General features: G+C 40.6%; 1 protein-coding gene across 4 annotated transcripts in view; it reads left to right on the top strand.

Annotated features, from left to right (window-relative positions):
• The window catches only part of git1 (G protein-coupled receptor kinase interacting ArfGAP 1), a 121,751-nt gene extending 113,054 nt beyond the window's left edge, over nt 1-8,697 (top strand). For 3 of the 4 annotated variants that reach the window (XM_051930845.1, XM_051930846.1, XM_051930847.1), the window contains 6 exons: nt 1,255-1,479; nt 2,964-3,044; nt 3,375-3,451; nt 6,073-6,255; nt 6,437-6,500; nt 6,766-8,697. In XM_051930845.1, coding sequence (XP_051786805.1) covers nt 1,255-1,479; nt 2,964-3,044; nt 3,375-3,451; nt 6,073-6,255; nt 6,437-6,500; nt 6,766-6,978 — 843 coding nt within the window. In that variant the 3' untranslated portion in view covers nt 6,979-8,697. The remainder of the gene's footprint in view (nt 1-1,254; nt 1,480-2,963; nt 3,045-3,374; nt 3,452-6,072; nt 6,256-6,436; nt 6,501-6,765) is intronic. The other variant, XM_051930848.1, reaches the window with a different exon arrangement.
• The last annotated feature ends 10,857 nt before the right edge of the window (nt 8,698-19,554 follow it).

Genomic DNA, 19,554 nt, shown 5'->3' with positions numbered 1-19,554 from the left:
GCTAGATTTCATCTAATTAAAAACTTGATTAATTTCTATTAATATTTTCATGTAGATTGCTGATTCTTTGCTATTTATTTTATGAATTGTAAAACAAAACTGATTTTCTCAGTGAACATTTTTTTTGTATTCACAGCAGAGGTAGTCCTGTGTACCCAAGTCATTGAATGTTTTGTTTTGTTTTTCATGGTTGCCATTCTCTGGGGTGTTCTTGTGAGTCATTTCCATCAACTAATGTGTGTATTGTCCTAAAGTGGCTAGTATAACTACCACAGAATTATTATGGAGGAATCAGAAATTAGATGATTTCTGATATTAAGAAGCAAAGAGGAAAACAAATGAAAGTTTTCTGTTTTCCAGTTTTTTTTTTTTATTATAAAATAGGTGTTCATTTTATGTACAGTATATGTTGTAGAAAGCAGAATAAAATTTTATTTAGAATTATTTACTGGAGGAAAAATTATAACAATATAGTAATTCTGATAGGTAAAACAAGTAAACATATCTCAGTAGATAATTGGGACTAGAGATTAGAGTATTTAAATGTAAATGCATACACATACATAATAAAAATCAACAATAAATGCACTCTTTGACATTCTTCTTAGTTTAACTCTATAATACGTGTTGAGTGTCATATTTTTCACTCATGCTGGCACAACATGAATTTGTGCTCAAAAAAATATTGTACGTCAGGAGATGTATTAACAAATTTCATATTAAAACAGCGTAGGCGGAAGATAGAGTAGATTGCCAAAAGACACGTAGTTAAAAGGAATCTTCATGACTGGGGAGATTACAAGAGCAACCTAAAGACCAGAAGAAAATGAGGAGTGGAACCTGACAACCATTACCCAACAGGGAGTGAGAATCACAGTCAAAATAAATAATAAAAAAAACACATTAGTTTAATTGATGGTGAATGTTGTGAGTAATGTCTGTAGCCTCACAAGACAGATGAAGGAAAGGGAAATGTAAACTCACTAATCAGGATGTCAATTTTGAATTGTTACTAATGCTTGGGAACTTTTTAGTGATCAAGTCCACATTCACCGAGAAGGGTTTTTTTTTTTTTTTTCTTTCCTTTCCACAATTTATTGTGGATTGTTTTAGATCTTTTGGCATAAAGATTAACAAATCAAACTTAATGCAGGACAGAAAACTTTGAAGAAAATGAAAACTAAGAAACAGCCATATACAGAAAATAATCAGCAGACTTCCACCTCACAAACCCCTCCCTCCAACTCTTCGCAGATTCACAAGCTGCAGACGGAGAACAGCACCATGAGAGGTCAGGCAGGGGTGGGGCCCCAGCAAGGGTCAGGGGTCAATACCACCGAGCGAATGGAGCAAGGAGGGGCAGTACCTCTCCGCCGGGACAGGCAAGCATTCTCCATGTACGAGCCTGGCGCACCCCCTAAACCCTTCAGTCCTGGTGTGGATGAGCTGGTCAGCCGGCTGCAGCCTCTACACTCCAACGTAAGTGCTGGTCCCTAGTGGCCTCACCACCCAGTAAAGGGTGAAGGAGAATCACTTTTCTCGGCATGGGGACAAAAGTTGCTGGCTGGAAAGGGTAATAGGTCAGCTTCCACCTGCAATGCTAACTAACCCATACATGGTCACAGGCATATTGCACAGTAAATCTAATCTCTTGTAAACAGCACTTATTAATGTTGAGGGTCTAAGTGTAGCAAGGCATGCTGTCATGTAGCAATAGACCATGGCCATTATTAACTGCGCTGTTGCTTACTAACCCCTGGCTGAACTGAACCCACTTTGAACTTCAAAGCATGTTTCACCACTAACACTGCATTTATGTTATGTTTGTTACAGAGCAAGCTGAACTGGCATGTGAGAAAAAGCAGAGATGTGTATCATTTTGATGAGGTTAATTATACATTTTTTTTTTTTTTTTTAAAGAGGTCCTACGTGGGAGAGGTTTGGTTTCCAGGTCTGACTATACCTCAGCCAGTGATGGGGATTTCCAGGTTTACTTTAGTCACTGCTGGTATCCATACCCTTCTACTTACTTTCTCTGCCCATCAAGGTTACTTCTCCAAATAAGTAATATTTCTGTGTTCAAAATCTCCTGCCTGGTCGTCTTGCATTTGGGCAGTGGTTACGAGGGGCATTCCCCCATTCCCCAGTGACGTAGTATATCCCATTAGTCAGTAGTTGCATATGTAATACCTGACTGCAGAAATTCAGCATTGCTGGAACACTCCATGCCAGAACGCCTTGGCCTGTAAAATCTGTGTGTTTTATTTGTTTTGTTTTTGTTTTTTTTTTTGATGTGTGTAATTTCCAACACCTGAGGGTTTTTTAAGCTTTGTGTATAAGAATAAAAATTCATCGGCAACTGCATTGTTACTAACCTGCTGTTTTTCTGTCTTGGTTTGGTGATGCAGCCAATAGTCTTAGCTGTTCACAGACGGGACATGTTCAGATTGCACCACAGACCAATATATGTGTAACACAATAAATAAATCAGTCACACGATATTGGACATGCATGTATGAGCCTAATATTTTTCTCGTTTCACTTTGATTTTGAACTGTCCAGTAAACCAAAGAGCTTTGCTTGATACCATGACTACAGTGGCAGGTTGGGGGGGGGGGGGGGGGCTCGGGTTATTTTAAGGAATGCTTTGATTTCCAGGGAATCTTTCTTTCAAACATACAGTGTATGTCTTAACTGAAATGTGTTAGTCATTTCCAATCTTCTGAGCAGTGTAAGTCGGGCTAGAAGATTCAGGGGAGGAAAGTGGCAGCGGAAAAGAGATATCTGACCAGCACTTTAAAGGATCAGTACTGGTGGGGGTGGGCTTAATTAGGATGTGTCCTGATAGGTGAAAGCAACAATCATACACTGTGTATCTTGTACCATATACATTCAGTTCAAAGACAAAAATGAGGTCATTTTTCAGCAGGGAAGACTTTGCTTTTTATTTTTTTCACCACTAGATACGGAAAGGTGCATCTGGTGGCCCTGCTCCATATAGCTCTGTGCAGCACTCTGGGAGTTCTGACGGTGGCAGATACATGGTAACTACAGCCTCTCTTACTTATCCTCCATATAGTCCTTTAGTCCTTTGTACCTTTTCCTGCTAGTCTTTATCTAAATATTCAAGCCCCTTCTGTAATAATTTTATTTAGTTTCTGTTTCATCAGTTTTAAGGTGTTCATTTCTCTGCCTCACTTGTTAATTCCTTTATGCTTTCTTGCTTGCTCATTGTCCTGCTCAATTCTTTTTTTATTTCTATCTACCGCTCACTTGTACTTCATATATTGTTCCATATCTTGTTTCATTCATTTATGAGCACTTCTTTCCACTTTTTCCTTTCTCTCACATGTGGCACATTGCTGAACATATAGATGCCCAAATTGGATAAACATGGCAGTGGAACAGATAGTGATTATGACAACACCCAGACACATGAGCCCTCTATCAGGTGAGTCATTTTTTATATCTGTGGTATAAAAAGTAATAGCTTCCTTTTGAATGTTCATGATTTCTCTGTCATCTTAGAAGATATTTCTCCACTTCTAGCTGTACAGTTGGATTTTAAATGTCTAGATGTTTTCCACTCTATGCCGGTGCCTTCCTATATAAGATGATTCAGCAGAACATAATTTTTAAATCTGTCGGCTCAAGATGTGATAAGAGATAATGGGGTTCATAAAGGATAGTGAAAGTGCAGAATAAAGGGCAGTGTGTGAAGTGTGCTGGTACTCGCTGGAAATGCATACCAGCACGTCTACAATTTACTGTTTGGAACACTGCAAGCTTTTTCCATGAGCATACTCGATGTGTGCAGTACTCCCCATAGTATAACGCAACACTTGTTAACTGGGTGCTGTCTCCTGAGAGTTATAGTGAGGGGGGACCCCTCCCAAAAAACCCCTACAAATCTACAATCCATGTATCTCTGGGATACATATCTACAAGGAGGAAAAGGAAACTAACCCCCCCATCCTGTTACCTACCATAAAATTCATTCATTTCCACTACAAGGGAGTACCCCCAGTCTCCAAGCCTAATAACTATTCATCTTCTAACTAAAGTATGTACTTGGGCTTTGCTGAAGAGCCAGAAAAACTTTTGTGTTTTTTTTTTTGTTTTTTTTTTTCCACCCACATTAACTACTGTTGAAGAGATTTACCTTAAGATAAAGCAAAATCTATGATTAGCCTCTGATCAGTTTTACTCAGGCACTTATGTGTTTTATTCTAACAAACTACATTTGAAGTCCAGTTACTTTGATGAACTGTGGTTTAGTGCCATCATTGTAGTGTGTTATTGTCACTGGATTTCGTAATTTCAGTAATGGCAAAATAATACAGTGACTATCTAGAGATTTAAAAAATTTTGCTTGTGCATACAGTGATACAGTGACACTTGTGCTACCTTAGCAAGAACCCTGAAGCACGAAGTAAAGGTAACACTTCAGTTTAGAATCTGATGAAATGCATCTATTACTCAGTTGCTCTTTACAGAGACTTGTTTTGGTCTTTGCAACACTTATAAAACATCAGTAATATTTCATGTCTGTGCAGTGTGGCACTTAAAATGCTGATAAAATTACTTATGAATATTAAGGATTCACATGTCTTATAATGAAGTATGCAATGTCAAGGGACAGATGTCTCACTTAAACCACCTCTGATCGTTCCAAAGTGAAAATATTTTAGTAGACCACATTGTACAGACCGCTTTACTGATGCACTGTGTTATTAACACCAATAGAAGCCTTTAAGGTCTTGTTACATAAGAGCAAATGTGTAATACAGGGTTTCCCAACCTGGGGTGCACACACCCCTAGGGTGTGACAAAGACGACGGCTGCATCGTGATTCACCAAAATTGAATGAGGTGCATTGTCCAACATTATCGTGGTGCAGTCGGCATCTTGCAGTATGCTGGTCATTTGTAGATCATTTATTAGTGCCCCTGCTCTGATATGAAAAGAAACGAGTATTATGCACTTAATTGTGACCTGTGAATGAGCCTCAGGAATACGTGTCCTTGTGGGTTACTTGCTGTGGGAGGAGTGTTCAATAAGATGAATAACTTTCTATTAAGAGAATGGAATTTGGACCTCTCAGAGAAGGGCAAGGTCACATAGATAGACAGATACTTCACAATTACATATTGATAATCTCTGCAAGTCCTGATCGTGAGACCTCACTGATTTTGAGATTTGCATTTTTGCAGTACCTAAACTAAAGTGTTACTGAAGTAAAAATTATATATATATATATATATATATATATATATATATATATATATATATATATATATATATATATTATATTGCATTCGTAGTCTGAGTCCCAACTTGATTGTATGGGTGGTTACCTACCAGGTAACGTATGATGTCCGAGGTTCGATCCCCGCAAGGGGAGCAGTGGAGTGTGTACGGCTGATGAGCCCAAATATATATAAATTAGAAAGGGTACTTCATACACTTTTATCTTTTCTGTTTGAGGGTCACCCTTGTGTTTATTAAAATTAAAAATCAGTTCTAATGCTGTGGACTCCATGTAATTTCTCCTTAAATAGAAAGTTGACTGCTATACATTTTCACAAATATCCTTTAATGTTTTCTGCATTTATATAATGTATTTTACAAATAGTACTGTAATCTGTTGTTCTGGTTTCATATTTCCCCCATTTGTTTTCTTTGATAGTTCAAATCCATTCATGTTAGCATATTTGATAGCTCTAAACTTGCCCCATGTCTGTGTATGACCTGTTAAGGACCACTAGCGTACTAAAGGTCGGCTCAAACTGTGATTGAAATTGTCGTCCAATATGAGTAAGATGTCGTGGTTTACAGAGATGTCCCTTAAGCAGTACGAGACACTTTTGGGCTATATTATGAATACTTTTTGTATTAATGGTCTCCATTTCATGGAAAGGACAAAATTGTAGATGCTTTATAGTAATTCCAACAATAACCTACTCAAGTTTTTCTACAGGCTACAGGAAGGTGTTCATACTTTCCACTCATTAATGTCGTTTGATACTAATTGACACTAACCATTGCCTCTCTGGGTGCACTTCACAACAGTGTGACAGAGTCTCGCTATGGGCGTGGAACAGGTGAGGAAGACTCTCGTTTGGAGCTTGAAGAAGGTGACAGCGAACCTGACCCAACTCTTCCCTGCACTGAGGATGTCATTCTGAAGACCGAGCAGGTGACAAAGAACATTCAGGAGCTACTGAGGGCAGCACAGGAGTTTAAACATGACAGGTAAGTTTGGAAAGTGACAGTAAATTGGACAACAACTGTAATTTTTAGGCAGGGGTAGGTGAGGGAGAGGCAGATTGCATGTTGTCTAGGCTGTGCTGAAGCATTTTAGATTTTTGTGGCTTAAATGTCCATTTTCACTGTCGGCGCATTTGTGATTTTGTTTTTTTTTTTTCCCTTGCAGCTTTGTTCCCTGTTCTGAGAAAATTCATACTGCTGTCACTGAGATGGCGTCTCTTTTCCCGAAGGTGAGCAACTTTTGCCCATTTCTTCCCCCCTTTATACACTCTATTTCCCCCATTGTGCTTACAGTCCCTGCTGGTATCTTTGGCGTTTAGAGAGCATGGCGTTTGGACCTTTCCTTTTTCCTTTCTCTGTCAGTTTGCTTCAGTTTTTGTGTGTTGGTCTTGATAAGAGCCTGGCTACTGTTTGCTTTTGTTTCCTAGTCTTTCTTGCTCTTTGCTTACAGTCCATCTTTGCTCAACCTTTTGCGTATTTTTCCTGTCAAAACAGCGACCTGCCCTCGATGCTGTTCGCAGCTCCTTGAGGCTTTTGAGTGCCAGTGCGTACCGGCTGCAGAGTGAATGCAGGAAGACTGTTCCTCCTGAACCTGGAGCACCGGTGGACTTCCAGCTGCTCACTCAGCAAGTTATTCAGTGCGCCTACGACATTGCCAAAGCTGCAAAGCAGCTGGTTACCATTACAACCAGAGAAAAGAAACAATAAGGAGAGCAAAGAACTAGAGATGCAACCAACATCACTTACCACAGTGAGTTGCGACGGTGGACCAGATGTTCACACCATATAAAGGATCTTGATGCAAGTCTTTGGAGTGGGAAAGCAAAATTGACTGAACATTTCTGACAAAGTGACTCCAATGTCTTTTCTGTTTTATCTTCCCTTATAATATAGTGGGTCTGCCCAGCAACTACCATGCTTATTTCACTCTTTAACAGGAGACTTACCCACTAGCCTCATGATCACATCTTTCCTGTGGAGAGATCCTTCTAATGATGGACAGAATGCTTCTCTGAGAAGCAGGATAGAGATAGCTGAGGGTTCAAGACTTGCCGCTGCTGCACTTTTAAGTAGTCATCAATAACAACAATGGAAAATGCCTCCTGGACCGAACGTGCACAGTGCAAGTCCTGTGACATTGGAAAAGATGGCCTGCCTGTGCTCTAAAGCCTTTGATTCTGTCGAGGTTGACAGACTAACACTGGAATTCTCTTAATTTGTAATGAATTACAATCATTTTATGTTCATTTTGTTTTTACAACTGGGCTTTTGTGTAACGTGTGCCATATTCACACTGTTGTTTACTTCCCCACATCCAGTTGCTTCTCAGGTGTATTGAGGTATAGCATGCACTTTGCTTCCTTCTGAGACAGCCTGCATGCACAATGGCATTTGGGAAAGGCATATGACCTTTGCACAAGGCCTTCCTTGTGGGAAAGCATTTCAGTGATTTGGTCTGGTTCTTCAAAACCTTGAACAGCATGAGTTCAGTTGGTAGATACTAGCCATGCGGGCCCTTAAGCACTTTTGAGTGCTGCTTGTGAGCCTACCATCACGTGCCACTGCCTATGGGATGCCAGCTTGCCTCTTCTACACTCTTTGAGATGCCAGTGTAGGCTTGTGTAATTAACACCCTTTAAACATAGTTGTCATTTCTCTTAAAATGGTGTGTGTCACTAAGCAACTGCATGCAAGATCGGCCAAAACTTTGTGTGCTTTCCCAGTCTCACCTCACCACTTGATTGTGAGGATTAGCCTGGAAATTGAAGCCTCTTAGATTTTGAAGGAGTTCCGGGGAGTAGTAGTGACTTGTGGAGAATGTTCTTACTTACAGTAGGAAGAGCAAATTGTTTTCCTTTCATCTGTCACCCTCAAACCCTTGTGTTGTAGCTATCCATTGGTACAGATAAGAGAGGCAGGAGATGACTAGTGCTGGCATTTTGACCATTTCAAAGGTTACTATTCTCGTCTGGCAGACTTCTCATGGAGTGTTTCCATCGCCCAGTTTCAGTTATTACTACTGGCCTGCCAAGGTCCAGCTTGCCTTTATCTTAGTAATCCTGAGGGCACTCATGTTATAAATGGTGTTTTGCACACTTACATGGCGCAGCATTTATTTGTTTACCTCTCCTCCTGCACAGATGTGCCTTTTTTGTTTTTCATTAAATTCCTGGTTACAGCCTGTTCGTTGCTGACAGCTTGCAAACCAGCAGCCTGCCTGCGCCTGGACCAAGGAGGTGCCAGTGCCTGTTCAGTTTAGCCCTCCGGATTTTCCCATACCACTGAGCCCAAAAAAAAAGGTATATGCCATGAGCACTTGCAGATATGTAAATGAAATTATCTGGTGGGGGGAAGTGACAAAAATATGTACGTGGAAGAAAAAAAACTCAAAATTGTACATTTGTAATAAAAATAATGTTAATGGGATGTAGGTTTATGTAGAGTTCTTTCTGGTGGCGATGGAGCGACTGCCTCCTGACACTGGAGTGAACTGGAGATCATGGCTGCAAATTTACAAACCTGTTTTGGCAAGGATTCAAGCGTCTGGTAAGCTTTAAATTATTTTAACCTTTTTCCAAAATTGAATGAGAAATATGGATGATATAGAACATTAGGATGCAGTACTGACCTAATTGAAAACACTTATCCTGTTCTTTCATTTCAGTGGTCGATGAAAGATGAGGACCAGCCTTGGACAGGTTAAAATGCTACTTTGATATGTAAAGTCATGAGAATGAAAACTGATTTGAAGAACTACACTGCTGGCCTTTTACAGAAGCTGTTTAAACAAATAAAAAAAATATATATATATATAATATACACACACACACACACACAGTATGGCCAGAAAGACTAAAAAAGGAAGAAAATTAAAAGAAAAAAACTTCTGACTTTGCAGTGCCAGTCACAGTGAGGCCTTATGTAGGCTTATTGCTGTTGGTATAAAGGACGCCCCAGTAGCATTTCTTCATGCACTTCTGCTCAATATTTTATACTCGGTTAGTGTATCAGAGAAAAGATGTGTAGCATTGTTCATAGCGCTCAGTTTTGTTTTAATTTTCTCCTTTGCTACGACTTCCAGGGAGTCCAGAGTGTGTCTTCTAACTAAGTCCTCACAGGTGGCGCAGTGGTAGTGCTGCTGCTTTGCAGTAAGGAGACTGTGGAAGATTGTGGGTTCGCTTCCCGGTTCCTCCCTGTGTGGATAGCGCTTTGAGTATTGAGAAAAGCGCTATATAAATGTAATAAATTATTATTATTATTATTATTAAGCTTGCCTTTTAAATTAGCTTGTTGATTCAGTCAGTCTCTCTTGAAGTGATGTTACCAGCCCAGTATTGCACAATGTAGAAAATCCCTCTGGTCATCACAAAGTTGTAGAAAACGTGAAGGGTGTCGCTTCCCACATTATAGGAACACAGCCTCCTAAGGCAGAAGAGTTTGCTATGCCCTTTCTTCTATAGCTCCTGTGTGATATAAGACCAGTCCAACCTGTCATTAATGAGGACCTCCAAGTACTTGTGGGAGTGGACCACCTCTGCATCCTCTCCTTGAATAGTAACCAGACGTGGACTTTTTGGTGCCGCAAAAGTGAATAACCAGTTCCTTGGTTTTGCTGATGTTAACATGCAGACAATTCTCTTTTCACTAAGAAGCAAACTTCTCCACCTGACCCCTCTACTCTGCCTCATTCACCTTATCAACACACCCCATAAGTTTAGAATCATCTGAGAATTTCTGCAAGTGATATGACCTGGTGTTATATTTATAGTCTGAGGTGTAAAGAGAAAAGGACACAGGGCTGTTCCTTAGGTGCTCCAGTGTTGCTCACATCAGAAATGCATCAGTCCTTGAGTCTCAGACTGCGTCTGCCCAACAGATAGTCCATTATCCAGGGGCCTCATTTATAATCTATACTAATAAAAGGCAAAGCCCTCACTGACTGACTGACTCACTCACTCACTGACTCACTCATCACTAATTCTCCAACTTCCCGTGTAGGTAGAAGGCTGAAATTTGGCAGGCTCATTCCTTACAGCTTACTTACAAAAGTTAGGCAGGTTTCATTTCGAAATTCAAAGCGTAATGGTCATAACTGGAACATATTTTTTGTCCATACACTGTAATGGAGGAGGCGGAGTCATGTATCGCGTCATCACGCCTCCTACGTAATCACGTGAACTAAAAACAAGGAAGACATTTACAGCACGAGTCACACGCGGGAACGAAGGTAAATGACGTTCATTTTTGACTGTCTTTTAATACTGTGTAAGCATACATATTAACACATGTGCAATTAAACGTGTGCATTTACGGGGTGATTTCTCAGGCTTAAAAGCTCACCTTTTATCAAACGCGGGAAGAAAGGTAACTGACGTTGTTCACTGTCTTTTAATACTGTGTAACCATACATATTAACACATGTCCAATTAAACGTGTGCATTTACGGGGTGATTTCTCAGGCTTAAAAGCTCGCCTTTTACTAAAAAGGTAAATGCAAAACTATTTTCAATCAGTTTATTGAAACGCTCCCGTTAAGGATTGCAATAACATATTCGCGAGATAAAAGAACGAAGTAGGGGGAAATGGAGGAAGACCCGCAAACAGCGAACAGCAAAAAATTAATTAAACAATTGAGAACGGAGCGAGTTAAGCATACAAGCATGTTCATAAGGGAAACAAACCACGGTGTAAAACGTAAGTTTAAATTAAGTTTATAGAAACGCTCCTGCTGCGGATTGCAATAACATATTCTTGAGATTAAAGTTTAATGAGAAGACACAAGGTATAAACGAACCACACGCCGTGGCGCAACGTTAGGGGCAACAGTTTCAACCATTCTATGATCTGCTTCTCGCAACTGAAAGACGGCACATGGCGGATGTTAGCCGACTTGCTGACCGCAACGTTAGGGGCTTCAACTCTGGCGCTGACGCAACATGTCAGTGCCAACACTTTGCACACTCTACTTAAAAGACACGCCCTCCTCACTGGACAGTTAAAAACACCAATCAAACTAACGATGACATCAAGTATTACCCAATCAAAAGTAGGAAAGGAGGCATCTTCATAAAATACGTGTCGGATGAGACGCTGCTTTAAAAAAAAATGATAAAAAAAATACGGGATAAATCCCGTCCAGTATTGATTCAAAACGGGACGCGCAATTTCATTCTCAAACGCGGCACGATTCCGTATTTTAAAGGACAGGTGGCAACCCTACAGTGGCAGGTAACCACCCATACAATCACATTGTGATTCAGACTAGGAATGCAATGAATGTAATTACCCCGATCTACATACAAGGCGAAAGTCTTGCAACATTCAAAGATGATGGTTTGGGATAAGTACACCATACAACATAAAAGAGCTTATGAAGCCTTGAACCGAAAAAAGCAAGATCTCAGAGATCGTAAAAAAAAAAATAGGAGGTAATGTCGTTTTACTCGCTATACATTTTAGTCAAACATTACCAGTTATTCCACGAGGGAGACCAGCAGAGGAACTGAACGCGTGTTTAAAATCCATGCTTCTCCCACGCTCAGTTCTATGTCGCGTGTTCTCGGGTTGGTGCACCAAAAAATGTATACATTTAAGCATGTAATGGGCAAACAAAAAATGAGGTATACCCGAAGGCACTGCAGTAGTACTTAATGTAACTTTACTTCTTAAATGTTAATGTTTTACTGTTTAATAATTTATACGCTTCTTATATGTTGTTCAAATTCTTTTATCAAAATACCACTGACAGCGCAATGCACGATAACATGGAGTGAATACACCATACGCATCTGCCCACGGCCGCCCTGCTGTGCGCAGATAGGAGTTGATTCTACAATAAAATAAAATAAAGATAAAAAGAGTAAAACAATCATCACCCATAAAGCGTGTGTGTGTGTATATACAGTGGTGTGAAAAACTATTTGCCCCCTTCCTGATTTCTTATTCTTTTGCATGTTTGTCACACAAAATGTTTCTGATCATCAAACACATTTAACCATTAGTCAAATATAACACAAGTAAACACAAAATGCAGTTTGTAAATGGTGGTTTTTATTATTTAGGGAGAAAAAAAAATCCAAACCTACATGGCCCTGTGTGAAAAAGTAATTGCCCCCTGAACCTAATAACTGGTTGGGCCACCCTTAGCAGCAATAACTGCAATCAAGCGTTTGCGATAACTTGCAATGAGTCTTTTACAGCGCTCTGGAGGAATTTTGGCCCACTCATCTTTGCAAAATTGTTGTAATTCAGCTTTATTTGAGGGTTTTCTAGCATGAACCGCCTTTTTAAGGTCATGCCATAGCATCTCAATTGGATTCAGGTCAGGACTTTGACTAGGCCACTCCAAAGTCTTCATTTTGTTTTTCTTCAGCCATTCAGAGGTGGATTTGCTGGTGTGTTTTGGGTCATTGTCCTGTTGCAGCACCCAAGATCGCTTCAGCTTGAGTTGACGAACAGATGGCCGGACATTCTCCTTCAGGATTTTTTGGTAGACAGTAGAATTCATGGTTCCATCTATCACAGCAAGCCTTCCAGGTCCTGAAGCAGCAAAACAACCCCAGACCATCACACTACCACCACCATATTTTACTGTTGGTATGATGTTCTTTTTCTGAAATGCTGAGTTCCTTTTACGCCAGATGTAACGGGACATTTGCCTTCCAAAAAGTTCAACTTTTGTCTCATCAGTCCACAAGGTATTTTCCCAAAAGTCTTGGCAATCATTGAGATGTTTCTTAGCAAAATTGAGACAAGCCCTAATGTTCTTTTTGCTTAACAGTGGTTTGCGTCTTGGAAATCTGCCATGCAGGCCGTTTTTGCCCAGTCTCTTTCTTATGGTGGAGTCGTGAACACTGACCTTAATTGAGGCAAGTGAGGCCTGCAGTTCTTTAGACGTTGTCCTGGGGTCTTTTGTGACCTCTCAGATGAGTCGTCTCTGCGCTCTTGGGGTAATTTTGGTCGGCCGGCCACTCCTGGGAAGGTTCACCACTGTTCCATATTTTTGCCATTTGTGGATAATGGCTCTCACTGTGGTTCGCTGGAGTCCCAAAGCTTTAGAAATGGCTTTATAACCTTTACCAGACTGATAGATCTCAATTACTTCTGTTCTCATTTGTTCCTGAATTTCTTTGGATCTTGGCATGATGTCTAGCTTTTGAGGTGCTTTTGGTCTACTTCTCTGTGTCAGGCAGCTCCTATTTAAGTGATTTCTTGATTGAAACAGGTGTGTCAGTAATCAGGCCTGGGGGTGGCTACGGAAATTGAACTCAGGTGTGATACACCACAGTTAGGTTATTTTTTAACAAGGGGGCAATTACTTTTTCACACAGGGCCATGTAGGTTTGGATTTTTTTTCTCCCTAAATAATAAAAACCATCATTTAAAAACTGCATTTTGTGTTTATTTGTGTTATATTTGACTAATGGTTAAATGTGTTTGATGATCAGAAACATTTTGTGTGACAAACATGCAAAAGAATAAGAAATCAGGAAGGGGGCAAATAGTTTTTCACACCACTGTATGTGTATATATATATATGTTGATATGTGGATGTGTATATGTCTGTACATATATATATATATATATATATATATATATATATATATGTAGATATGTATATATATGTGTATATGTATATGTATATATATGTTTATATGTGTGTGTGTGTATTTTATATATATAAAACACAGCAACACTCATAACAATGACAACACAATTACATTGACAATCATGTTACATTATTTTTAAAATGTTTCCTTTTTTTTTCATAACCTCTTTAACACACTACTTCTCCGCTGCGAAGCGCGGGTATTTTGCTAGTAATAATAAAGCAGCAGCACTACCACTGCGCCACCTGTGAGGACAATGGTGCGTATGCACAAAAATGTTGCGTAAGAACGTTTCCACGCTCAAATTGTGATGTATAAAACCTAAACTTGGCATAAAGTCACGCACATTTTCACGGTAGCTCAAACCCTGGCGTACACAAGTTCTCCGCTCGGTTTTGCAGACTGGTGGCACCCAGCGTCAAAGCAGTGCTACTGTTCCTGTGTGATTTCCCTTTCTTTTTCAGATCCACATCCCTGACATGGCTTTATAAATGCACTGAAATAAACTGCATATAGTTTTAGTTTAATGCAGCTGATTGTAATTAACCTGTAACAATAGAATGGTCCACAGAATGGTCAAACTATTCTAAATACCATAACTGCTTTAGCGTTGTTACTCTCACTGCACCTTCTTCTTGTTCTTCTTTCAGCTGCTCCTGTTAAGCGTTTCTGCAGCGGATCATCTTTTTCCATATTACTCTCATTGTACCACTCAGAGTATTTATATCACTGTATCTGAGTGAATCACAGCTCTACAGCAGCTGACTGGAAAGACAATTATCGGTTTACAGCATCAAGCACACGCTGCCTCAGCCATGCTGTCTATTGAACTGCTCTCACACGGCAAACGCTTCAAAGCCTTTCCTGTAAGGACCTCGCAGTTCAGAAAAAGTTTCATCCCAAGAACTCTAAACACACTCAAGTGCTCCTTGTAGAACTGTTTGTACTTATAAGTACAATCACCTCACTGTAAACTTGCGATAGTTATAATATTGCACAACTTGAGCCACTTTATAAAGCACGTATTTACATATGATGACGATATCATTTTTAAGATAAAATGCAGGAAAATGTTTATTATATAGATAAAATGTTAACATCATTTAAATTATATTGTTAATAATTAAACCTGTGAGGACATGGTGCTGCAGCGCTAGCGAGGTGCTGGTGCTCTGTTTACGGATTGTTCCTGCCTCGCGCTGTATTCTTGCTGGGGCTGGAAGGATAGATGGATAGAATAATTAAACACGTACTACGAAGATATTTCGATGTTCCTTAAAAGTTTTGAAGAATCAGCGTTCATAGCTTACAGATGGCTTAACGTCTATTACAGAGCTGATTGTGTGGCGATTGGTTACTTGGACAAAGAAAAGGAAGGACAGGAATTGGGAGTTAGAACATTTGAAAGAGACAGTACTGCTACAGTAAAGTATTTCATCAAAGGTCGCGCATCACGTAGCAAGCATCTTGCGTGAGACATGAACAATCACTGCGCCATCGTGTTCCCATGTTTAATAACATGCTTTAACTCCTATAATCATGAAAAAGATATCACGTATACATCTCAGTATTTTAATTATTCAGAGAGCTGTAATATTATGAATGTAATGGATTCTGTGTCCTGTCGGAGGAAGAGAAAGCCCGGAAGCACGTAGTGATTCACACACACAGAGCACATAGAAGATCAAATACAATACAAAGCATTTAATGTGCTACTTTAGTTACAATGGGATTTGAGAAACTAGTAAACGATTTTAAGATGAAGTTTATGATGTTCTACTTTAATGACAAACTACGTGATTAAAGTGGAAATTTTGAGATTAAAGTTGACATTTCGTGCTTTTTTCCCCACTGTGCGCCTATTTTTTTTTTCCTCTGTGCCCTAATAAGCTTTCATATGACACTCAGACGGTGGGCTACGAGTCGCCTTTTCATGGCGACTTTGATATCTGACAACTTCTTTTTTTATTTCGGACACTGTGTGACTTTGTGAACTTGAGCTTTCGAGTTTCTCCAACACTCTGTCACTCGATCAGCTTCCTTTTGTTGCTTATATCACTGTTTAAACCAACAAATAGTACGTTTTTCTTTGCCTCTCTACTTGGTATTGGCTGAAATTCTTCTGTTTTCCCCCGTGCTTTTGCCATTGTCTTTTCACAGAAGGCTTGAGCTTAAGCATATTCAAAGAGGCGTAATTCTGGGAGGAGTTGGAGAGTGGCAGCAGGCACATGCGTTACTTTTCACGCTGACCGGGATTTATGGAACAGAAGAACATGGAAGTTGGTGTTTGCACAGATTTATGCATCTGGATTTTTTTGTGCGTAAGCACATTTACGCTTTTGTCCATACGCCGTTATAGTGCGAATTCTACACACACGTTACACATGAGGCCCTAGGACACCACAGGCTCATCCACCTGCATAGCCCTAAGTTTACCTCTTAATTATGCTGCTGCTGAAGAATGTGAATTTCCCATTGGGATTAATAAAGTATCTATCTATCTAATAGGGTTGGCTGGATTGTATTGAAGTTGCTGGAGAAATCAAAAACCAATCCTTACAATGCTGTCAGCTTTCTCCAGATGAGAACAGTGTTTTGGAGCAGACAGATAATTGCATCCTCCACTCTAATTTTTGCCTGATAGGCAAACTGCAGGTGGTCTACCTCAAGAGGACTCATAGTCCAGGACCAGCCTCTTGAAGGTCTTCATGATGTGGGATAGAAGGGTCTGCAATCATTGGGTAAAAAGGTGCCTGCCTTCTTTAGAAGAGAGGATGCCACAAAGCTGGTCAGCATAGGCCTCAGCTTTTCCTGTGCATACCTCCCTCAGTTGTCTCCTTCCTTGCTCTTCAGTTGTGGACAAGCCACACTAATAGTCCGAGGTGGACTTGTCAGTGGCCATTCCAGTTGATGTAGTAGGGATGGTGGGGGAGAGTGGGAGGGAAAATCTGTTAAAAAATTGGTTCAGAGCATTAGCATTGTCCCCATCCCCTTCTAGTACCTGAGTCCTGGGTTACTTGAGTTCAGTAATGATGCCCAGTCCATTCCAGACGTCCTTCATGTTATTGTGAGTGAGTTTGTTTTCTGTTTTAGCTTTGTAAGCTTCCTTTCCTTCCATCAGCTTTACCTTAGCACATGCTGAATGTCCTTCAGAGCTTCTTTGTAACTGGATTTGAATGCACTCTCTCTTTTTCTCATTCAGTAGACCCTTTAGCTCCTTAGTAATCAGGGGCTTGGTATTTGGAAAGCAACCCACTCTCTTTGAAGATACCATGGTGATAATGCAAAAGTTAATATATTGCCTGTGGTGCAGTGGCTGGTTCTCTCAATATAATCCCCATGTGACAGTGGCAAATACCATGAGACATTTGAGTGAAACAAGCATGTAAACTAATGAGATGAGCCATCCGTACCCAGTTATCTCATTATGCTGGAGCTGTTGTACATCGTGGGCAATCCAGTGGTGCAGCCAGGGCCACGAGTTCAAACGCTAACCCAGCGGCTGCCTATGTGGAGTTTGCACATCCTTTCGATGTCTACTTAGGTTTCTCTTGACCTGAGCGCATGTCCACTTGTAGATGATTTCCTGGATGGTGGAGTGGCTCATTTCTTGTAGTCTAGAGATCTTTTAAAATTTGTTCCCAAGCTCTTAGGCACCTGTAACCTTTCTGAAGGCCTCAGAGAGCTCTGTGAGTCTTGGCGTGGTGGTGACGCACACTTCAACAACAAAGAGTAAACCAACAGCGTTGGACAAGATCCTCTTGAAGGAGGTTCTGATGATTTGCACCTGATCTTGGGTACCTAATTCTATGTTTTGATATCTGAGTTAGTGATAAATGAAGGGGTGTACAGTACTTATTTTTTCCCCATGCGAAATTTGCCTTTGTTCAAATGCAAAGAACTAACAAATGTAAACGTGGCACGGTTTGTTTGCCTTTATTTATAGATTCTATTTAAAAGATCAACTTTTGATATGTATGTGAAAAGAAAAAGCATTTCATGGGGTGTACTTACTTTTTCACACCTTATAAAGTATGATGGTGAACTACCATAGGACATGAATATGTTCTGGAAAACAAAATGAAAAATCCCAGTTTTGATAAACTCCTTCATTGAGCCTAAATGAACCTGCTGAGTCCTGAAACCCACATCCATCCTTGGCTAATTTCAAGCTGCTAGTTGAGCTGAAGTTCAGCGTAACTGCACACTTGGCTCTGCTCGAGCCTGGTCAAATGCCTGCCAGTTCACCGTTGCTGCAGAGTTTGCATGTGCCCTTTGTATCTTTGTGGTGTGTTCAAAAATGTGTGACGTTAACAAACAACTCCAAAGTGCCATGAGTGCGCCGGGACCCCATCCAGGCTTTGTTTTTCCTGCCTGGCAAGGCCTCATGCATATAACCGTAGTTTGGATTAATTGGGTTAGAGTCTGAACACAGCAGCAAATCTACAAGTGCATCTCTTTGGGCCATGGGAGAGAAACCCACACCCATACACAACAACAACATGCAAAGCGAGGGCCCACTTTAGCAACCAGGCCAGCTGAGTCCTGCAGGGACCGTTAGCTCACCAAATCGACACGTATCAAAGCTGGGAAGAGGTAGAACCACTTAGTGCTGTCACCTCAAAGGCAGCAAAATAACCAACAACAAAAATCACAGCCCACGTTAGAAGTTTGTATTTGTCTTGGTGTCCACTCCACGTCAGGTTCTGTCCTCGCTGAATATCAGCAGGGTGAGCGGTTCTGTAGGTCACTCATTGTGTGGCGCTCAGTGCCATCGGAGCACGCAGAGTAGTCTGAAGGGTGAAAAGTTATAAAGGACTGCAATTCCAAATTCCCAGGCAGTTGAAGGATTATCAAATACCAGTGTGTGGCAAAACATTTTTGTAACGTTAAAATAACGCTTTTGGCAACCCAAGAAGTGAAATGTCTGGAAACAAAACAACTTTCTCAGCGTTTCTAGGTGATAAAGCCCACCCTGATAAAGCTTAACAGTAGAACTAGAAAGCAAGAGTGTAACATGATGACAAGTAGAAATAACATTATTTAATACTAAAAGTAACATCCAATATTTCAAAGCTGACTAAAAACACAGACCATCGTGCCCTACTGATTATTGATTGACTTTCACCAATGCCAACGACATCCAATCCATTTCTGCCGAGTCAACTCTTAACAGACAACTCTTATCAGAGTTGAAGAATTCTTGGCCGCTTTTCCTTGCAAAACTGCTTCCTCAGCTTCAGATGTTTCCACCTGCATTGCACCAACACCCCACTTCTAGTCTGATCACATTTCTGTCGGGCTGTGCTAGAGTTGGTGACGTCAGCACACAAAACGCCTTTTCAATTTGCTGTCCCTCCAAATAGTTCACTCAATGGCTGTACGTCATCTGGCTTTAGGGCAGAAAAGCAGCCTGAAAAACCTAAAACTCCCCTCACTGAGCTTCATGCCAGCAAGAAGGGCGTTGCCAGTGAGCAGACTCTGAGGGGCTGCTTGTGTTTGTCTGAACGATTCGTCTCACATCAGTCTGTACTGAGAAAATGATTGCAGGGCTGCCAAGATGACCTTTAGCAACAACAATTTTTTCCTGGCAACACTCCCATGAGTGGGGCTGCTAGTCGTCTTGATGTGCATTACTGAGGTGAAGCTGTGACCAGCAGCAGCAGGCCTTGGT

This window comes from Erpetoichthys calabaricus, chromosome 8, assembly GCF_900747795.2.
Source record: "Erpetoichthys calabaricus chromosome 8, fErpCal1.3, whole genome shotgun sequence".
NCBI classification, from domain to species: Eukaryota; Metazoa; Chordata; class Cladistia; order Polypteriformes; family Polypteridae; genus Erpetoichthys; species Erpetoichthys calabaricus.
The sequence above is the reverse complement of the archived record's forward strand: the minus strand, read 5'-3'. Positions and strand labels throughout refer to the sequence as shown.